The 7746-nt window shown below is 42.6% G+C and overlaps 1 protein-coding gene across 5 annotated transcripts in view; it reads left to right on the top strand.

Annotated features, from left to right (window-relative positions):
* The first annotated feature begins 1774 nt into the window (after window positions 1-1774).
* NBEAL1 (neurobeachin like 1) overlaps window positions 1775-7746 on the top strand; it is an 80703-nt gene continuing 74731 nt past the window's right edge. For 2 of the 5 annotated variants that reach the window (XM_069022296.1, XM_069022295.1), the window contains exon 1: window positions 2010-2561. In XM_069022296.1, coding sequence (XP_068878397.1) covers window positions 2511-2561 — 51 coding nt within the window. In that variant the 5' untranslated portion in view covers window positions 2010-2510. Of the gene's footprint in view, window positions 1790-1814; window positions 1847-2007; window positions 2562-7746 lie in introns of those variants that run through there. The other 3 variants (XM_069022294.1, XM_069022293.1, XM_069022297.1) reach the window with 3 other exon arrangements.

The raw sequence follows: 7746 nt of genomic DNA, 5'->3' as shown, positions 1-7746 counted from the left end.
TGTAGGAGCAGCTGCTTTTACAGGAGGCAGTAATGCAAAAAAGCAGAGCAGTATCTGAAGGGAGGATTGGGATTTTTACATGGCTTTGTTAGGGCCTGACTTCTTTGAAGGGAGCAAGTTGTAAGAGAAGTTTGAAATAAGCTGTTGTCTAGGGAAGGCAGCAAAAAATGTGGTAAGAGCTTGTAACTCAAAAGACCTGCTATAAAGAGCTTCCTTTTATCAAATTACTGTGGAAGGGCCAAATAATAGTGGTTTGCATTTCCTAGAAAGGTGATGCAGGTTGGCTGTTAGGGAGAAGCTCCTAGCAGTAACTCAAGCCCTGAGCTAAGTCTCTCAGGGAGGAGGCAGGCTCTTTTTTCCTAGACACACTTCACCGAAGGGGGCCCAGGGTGGTTTAAGCACAGCAGATCCTGCCCTGGGGACAGAGCTAGACTCTAAGCTCTTATTTTTTTCTTGATGGAAAAAATTATGTTACATCCTCAAGGCAGCAGAATATTGCGGCTAGCATCAAGTACCAGAGCACATGTATCACACAACTAAAAATAATTTTACAGTCTCATTTTTGTCAGTGTCCCTTCATCCGTGCTAGATACTATGTTTAGATATTGCAGTAAAAGATACTTCCACCACTCCCACAGCGGTGATCCACATGAAACAACATTGAGCACAGATTAGCTCTTAAATTTCTCCAGGGAAACTTCACTGATCTTCTAAAACAAGACAAATACGCAAAGGCTTGTTACAGGAACATATCTCAATCTGTCTTTGGGCTCTTGGTGATACTTACCCATCCCTAGAAAAACTTTATGTAGCAGACACTACAATGATATTGCACAGTCACTTCCTTTGCAAAGGATTCCCAAACCTTGTGTTAAATCGTTGCAAAGGTGTGAAAACCCCCTGAAAGTAATCAACTGTGTAATGAATGGCAATGCTTCATTGCATGAAGCTGTATGAATCCAAGTGAGGAGAAGACCCAGTGACAGAAGGACCGGGGCTGTGGCCAAAATTTGCAGGACTGATTTTCCCAGCAAACTAGAGAGATGGCCCATGTCTCCTTAAACCTCCTCCTCCCTGCTTTGGAGTCTGACACAACAGTAATTTCCAGCCTCACTTTCCAAGGGAGCAGGTGGACACAGAGGGAAGCCCTGCGAATCATGCAAAGAAGATCCTGTTATTGAAGGAGCAGGAGGAAAGTCCTTCACTGGAGTGTGGTGCCTTGGCTGCATCAGCACGGGCTGGTGTGCTCGGGCACGGCCACCCACAAGCTGAGGGAAATCTAACTTTTCTGAGGAAATCTAACTTTGGTTCCTTAGTCCTATGCAAGCTCTGCATACAAGGTAGGGGGCTGCTTTATGGGGGCAGCAGCTTGGATGTGTGGATATATCCACGCTCCGCAGGCTATGCGGGCAGCCTCTCTAGAGCATATCTAAAGCACGTGTGTGTGCTTGGTAACCTTTATTACTTGTGAAGCAAAGCAGTGCGGAGGTTTCCTGGGTGCTCAGGATGGGGGTGCTGCTTCTTTGCGGGCACGCTCCTGGTGCGGCCTGTCAGGGACGGCCGGCTCTGCGGCTGGGGGACCGCAAGCTGCGGAGCGGCGCTGCCGCGGGGCTCTCTGCCCCGGCCCCGGTTGCCCCGGGCGGGCACTGCCCCTGCCCGCAGCCAAGATGGCGCCCGCGGCTTCCCCGCCCCTCGGCGGCGGCCCGGGGCGTGTGCGGGAGCGCGGGCGGGGCGGGCGATGTGGCGAGGCCCGGCCCCTCCTGCCCGGCCCTCACTCGCCGCGGCCCGGGTAGGCTGCGGGAGAGGCCGCGGTAGCGCGGCGGGAGCTGGGGGAGGCCGGGGCGCGGTAGGTGGCGGCGCGGGGCGGCCGGTCCCGGCCGGGAGCGGGCGGCGGTGCAGCGCGGGGCTCCTCCTGCGCCCTGCGGCTCTGTCCGGCAGCTCCTGGCCTGCGGGCCCCGCCGGGGTCCGGGGCAGAAGGGCGGTGACAGCGGCTGTCACTGCCGGGCCGGGACCGGGAGCGGCGGTACCCGCCGCTTCCCGGGGCTCCAGCGGCCCCGCTCGGCAGCCCTGCGCCTTCCCCCCCTGCAAAAGCGAGAAAGCGCCACGGACATTAATCGGCAGACCTCTCCGTCACAGGAGAATAGTGTCAGAGAGCAAAGCGGTGCGACCTGCCGCCGCCCCATTCCCCAGGTTGTCTGTGGGCTTTAAGTGCGGATTTGTTTTTTCCTCCCACCACCAAAGGCCTGAAGGGTATGTTTTCACTTTCAGAGATTAAAACCGAAGCGGCGCTGGCGAAGAACGGACATGCTTGACAGTTGTCTGCAGTTGCTTCCGTTGCACTTCGTTATTTATTGGAAAAGGAGAGACTGAGACCCCGTTACTTGACTTCTTCTCGGGTTATGATATAACTAATAATAAAGCAAAACTGTGGAAAGAGCACCTGGGAACTGAGCATGGTAGGATCTTGAAGAGAAAAGTAGCTGGGATCGACGGGAAGAGGAAGGGGAGGAATGGCATCCCGAGAGAGGCTGTATGAGCTTTGGATGCTTTACTGCAATAAGGTAAATATTTGCGTTTGTTTGCTTTTATCCTCTTTTATTTGCTAGTCAGGTATTTAAAATGTATGTGTAATATATTTTTTCTTGGAAATTGCATAGACGTGGTTACCTTCTGTAAGGATGTAATTGCACTTCTTAGACTATTTACAGACTTAGCCCATGGTTTGCTGTTCATCGTTTGTTTTTTATGTTTGAGATGAGAATTGCCGTGTTCGTGGCTCAGTTTAAGCAGTTATTGTAGCTATATATTTTAACTATGTGATTGCGTACGTTTACATAATTCTTCGTTTTGTATCACATTAAGCTGTATTGTACTGTACTGTATTGATTTAATTCAGTGCTGTCTAGTATTTAGCTTTGTACTTAATGATTTCTGAACAGCTTCAGCTTTATTTAAACTTTCTTAGCAAAAGCCTTCCCAAAGAACAGATTTATTAAGTTACTCCAGAGTCTGCCTTTGCTGGCTATTGCCATAACATCTGCACACTCCATTAGTAATGAATTTCCTTCAGCTGGCAGAAATAATGCAAAAATGCCATCCTGTCTCTATTTGCATTTTATAGTGTAAAGCAATTAATGTGTTTAAAGCACATGTCCGAATTGCTGCCGGGTGTGCTGAGTATGTACACAAATTGGATTGCCGATTATCTGAATAGGTAGGTGTAAAATAAGGAGCATGCAAAAAATGGCAAGGTTAGCTTTTGATGGCCTTCTTCTCTGGTTTTGTTTTGCCTTTTTGCAGTCTCATGCTTCGTGTGTATTTCAGTTTAAGTTTCCAGTCCAGTAGAACATTAAGGTAGAACAATCCTTCCCTTGTTCTTCCCACCTCATTTCTAGAGAATTCCCATCTCAAGAGATAGAATGTGAGATGTTAAGTACAGACCATTTAACACAATTGCACTAAGTACTTGTCTTAATGGTCTCTTTTCCTAATTTTTGTTCAACCTTAATCCTCCACATGTAGGTAAAACTAGTGCAAGCATAACAGCATGATATCAGTTCTTACTGCTCCCCGTGTGGGTGAACTGCTGGGTTGAGCCTTTGCCTTTTAAACCAGTGTAGTGATGATAATGGCAGTAGGAAGTGGAGTAGCACTGTAGAAGATGGATGTTTTGCCAGTGAGTTCATCGATGTGAGAGGAACAAAGACACTTGGAATACACTCAAAGAATCCAGACTTTACTCAGCTTTGGGAGACACTAGGGCCGCAGAGATTGGGCCAAGTTCTGAATTTCTTTGCTCGGCTGTTCTTCGGCTCTTTCCTCCCTTGTTCTTTAAAATATTCTTTTGTCCGTTTTGGATTTACTCCCCCTTTGCTGGAACCTTTTGTTCAGATTGTATGCCATCCATCTTCATGTTGTTCACATAGCAGGAAGGCTGCATAAAGGAGTATTAGTCAAAATGTGTGGTGTAGATCACTAAGGGGACGTTCAGTTTCTTTATGGAAATGATGTGCCCACAGTCTACACAGATATCAGGTGGTAGAGGATGGGCTGTTTAAAAAAACTCATATTTTCATGTATTCAGTCTCCTCATTAGCTATCAGTGATGGTTTTGGCCTTTTTTTCTTTCAGACCCATATATTAAGGACACTATTAAATGAATTTGTTTGTTCCTAAGTAGCAAAACATATATTTTAAAGATATAATAGCGTGTCTTTAAAATAGGAGGGCAACTGGAGTGATTCAGAAAAAGGGAGTCTTCACTTTTTCAAGAAGTCTTAGGCATTAAACTTTTTTTTTCTTCTCTCTCAACTGGTTCAGGTTCAAATGATATCTTATTCTGCTTGAGGCAGGCATCCAGCCTTAGAGTCTTGGATTAAGCTTGGTGAAGTTGAGAGCAGATGAAGAAGAGACATAGGTCTTGGGATGTAAAATGTGGGAAGTCTTAATGTAAATTAGTTTGTTCAGTCCACTTGGAAGCATCTGTATATTGTGCTTTGTTCTTCTCAGAGCATCTAGCAGAACGGGAAGGCGTAGCAACATTTACCAGTGACAGGATATAGTGTTTTAGAGAAAAGTCTCTTTATACCTGGGACTGCCCAGTGAAGTGTAGTATTGCACTGTTGTGACTTTGTCCCAGAATGACATCCTGGGAAAGAAAGCTGGGCAATTTGTTCAAACTAGAAAAACTGCAGGAGAGTTACAGTTGAGTAAAGAAGGAATTTATTGTGCCACAAATCCCAAATGTGTGGGTTTAGCTTTTGCAGCCTTGTTAGCTAAAGAAACAGTGAAATCCAAGCTACTCCTTTGTGATGCTTCAGATTGTTGCTAATAGTCTTGTCTTTCGATAATCGGGTCCTTCATGACAGTCTTTTAAATACAGCACCCTATGCTAAAGGAGCAAGGCTTTTCACAACTTTCAAGTGCTGCACAATGCTGTGTTACCATCTTACCATCTATCCTGGGTCATGACTCCTGTTCTTTGTAATAATTTGATATCTCTGGCAGCATGAGGTGTCAGTTGCAACACTTAGTTTTGTGCAAAGTTACGTTAGGAAGGCATTTCTCTATTTTCATTGCCTCTTGTGCAGTTGAGGAATTGGAGATTTGGGCAGACAAGAGCATTAATCAGGGGCTCTGCAGGAGCAGTCTTTGGAGGACACCATGTGTGAGGTGGTTTAATGTTTCTGGTTGTTGTGGTTTGTTTTTTTTTTTTGTTGTTTTTAAAATTTTTTTTTACTATAATGTTTGAGTGTCTGCAAGAGTTTGGTTTTAGTTGGTATTCAATTGTTTTGCATATGGGAGTTTCTAATCTAAGGCTACGATTTGGTTTTAGATTTTTTTTTTCTCTGTTTCCCTAAAAGCTACAGATTACAGTCTACTGTTAAAGATGAAAGTAGTAGCCATACTTGATTTATAATGCATCTGACATTGCATGGAAGCAGTATAAAACTTAATTAAATTTATAAAATTTAGATATGAGTTGCTGGGGTTGTTACCACCATGCTATATTGTTCACAGTCTTGAGTCTGTTCTCGTCTCGAGTCTCTGGTTGGTTTTGATTTTTTTTTTTATTTTTTTTTTTTCAAACTGTTGATGTTACACTTTCTGCAAGTTGTTAAGGATGTTAAATTGTTAAGGATGTTAAGATGTTGTTTCATCCAAGTTGTTAAGGATGTAACTTCTTGATGATTTTCAGTTTTAAATGGTTTTAGTGGTTGGGGGATTTTTTTCTGTTCAGTGAACTGTTAATGTACAATGCCTTTACTCAAATATTGATATGGATGTAAACTGCTGTCTTCTCGTCCAAATGTTGGAATGTGAGCATTTTAAGATAATTGAATAGCACAGGTCATTCTGTTGAAGTCGCCAAGAAAAATTTTTTCCAGTTGATTGTCAGTTCAAAGCCTTCAGTAACCTGCAGAGGAGAATGGAACACTTCTTATATAAGTGCAGATAGAACACATACCTGAAAATGCTTTACTAATGTAAGTGTACAGCAGGAGAAGAGTTCCATTAGGCAGGAGAAGAAAAGGACTTGCTTTCATGTGTGTCTGTGACTTCTTTGTGTTTATGTGACTGAGGTAATCTACCAGTTTTGTCTTGTAACATTAGACTGTCATGGCTCTGATATTACCATGGTAATTTTGCTATTGTAACATTGGTTGAATAACCTTTTATTAGATATTAATTGCATATCAGTATAGAAAATTTATTTCTGTTTCATAATCCTCTGAATTAACTTTTACTGCAGATTCAAATGAAGAGATTCAACCTCTGTCTTATCTGTGAGATTGTAATTATATGTAGTTCATCTCTAGTTGTTCTGGTAGGTATTTCAGACTCTTAGACATAAAGCGTGTCAGGATATCAGGATTTCTGATATTTTTTGATTTTATTCAGAAAGTGTTCAGATACCCTTTTATATGGAGAGTTTTCTAGTCTATGAAAAAAAGGGATCCTAGTTGCCTTCAAAAGACATTTCAAAGGAATTAATGCAAGCAATTTTACCATGCGCACATCAGAAAATCTTCAGTTTTCATGGTACTACTGTGGTTCTGAGCTTTTTCTTACACTCTTGTCTTACAGCCCTGATTTCATTTAAACACTGCCTTTTCCTGTAAAATGACACAATGATTTGAAGGGAAACCTGTGAATGTTCTTTGCCCAGTTCTTTGCCTGTGCTTCACATTTAAAAGAGGGAGCATTCAACCTTAGTGTCACTGATGCAGTCGGGACTCTGTGTTAGCTGATCATAATGATCTGGTCATTACTAATACAGGGAGCTGAGACAGTCACATCCCTTGCTGTGTTAAGAGCAGCAGACCTGTGTATAAGCTGTTATCTCAAATGTGCTTTCTTACCTTGTGCTGTACCTCTCTTTTGTTTTTACGAAATCTGATTGTATTGAGATAAAAATGTTGTAGTTTTCTCTCTGGCACAGTAAGGGATATTTCTATATTATAAATATCTTCTCATTTAATATTGTAACACTGTTTCTCAAAGAAATGTGGGTTTAGCCAAATTATACTTAGTTGTGGTGAGAAGCATGTAATTCAATGGGAATATAATAATCTTTGACATAGAATTGTAAGTCCCATGTGAAACACTGACCTTTGCATCCCAGATGTGATCTCATCCTGACTTGGCTTGCACTTGTCTTCCTTCTTGTGCAACTGCTGACTTGTCAGTGATGCAGATCACAGTGCTATATATTGCCTTTGTTATGTTTGATAAAGAAGTATTCAGCTTACAGTTAGATGAATGTTTGAGCAAACCAAATGGTCAGTAAAAGTAGATTTTTGTAATTCACTGTCATGTAAATTTATGCCTCTGCTGAAACCAGTGAGTGAAGTCTTATAAAACAAGCTGTATAAGATATCTTTTCTGTAGGTTGTTTTAAGTAAATCTCCACATTCCCAGTGAGTGTAACTTGTAGATCCTGTCACAAGCCACTTGTGGCCATGTGATGGTAAAAATATCTTTGTTCTGTCTCTATTCAAGAGGCTGAACTAAGAATAGATATAGATAAACAACAACAGTTGGTCGTCAATTCTGAATTAACTGCTATTTAAAGAGATGTCTCCTAGTCCAAGAACTAACATAATTCTGATATTTACAAGTATAGAACTTTTCATCTAAATAACTGACATGAGTGTATGAGACATCAGTCTGTTGAGTGGTTGTTTCCTACCTTAATTATGGGCCAGGATGACCTTGTGCTGGTAGTTGTTCAGACACAGAACA

This window comes from Aphelocoma coerulescens, chromosome 7, assembly GCF_041296385.1.
Source record: "Aphelocoma coerulescens isolate FSJ_1873_10779 chromosome 7, UR_Acoe_1.0, whole genome shotgun sequence".
Lineage (NCBI taxonomy): Eukaryota > Metazoa > Chordata > Aves > Passeriformes > Corvidae > Aphelocoma > Aphelocoma coerulescens.
The sequence above is the reverse complement of the archived record's forward strand: the minus strand, read 5'-3'. Positions and strand labels throughout refer to the sequence as shown.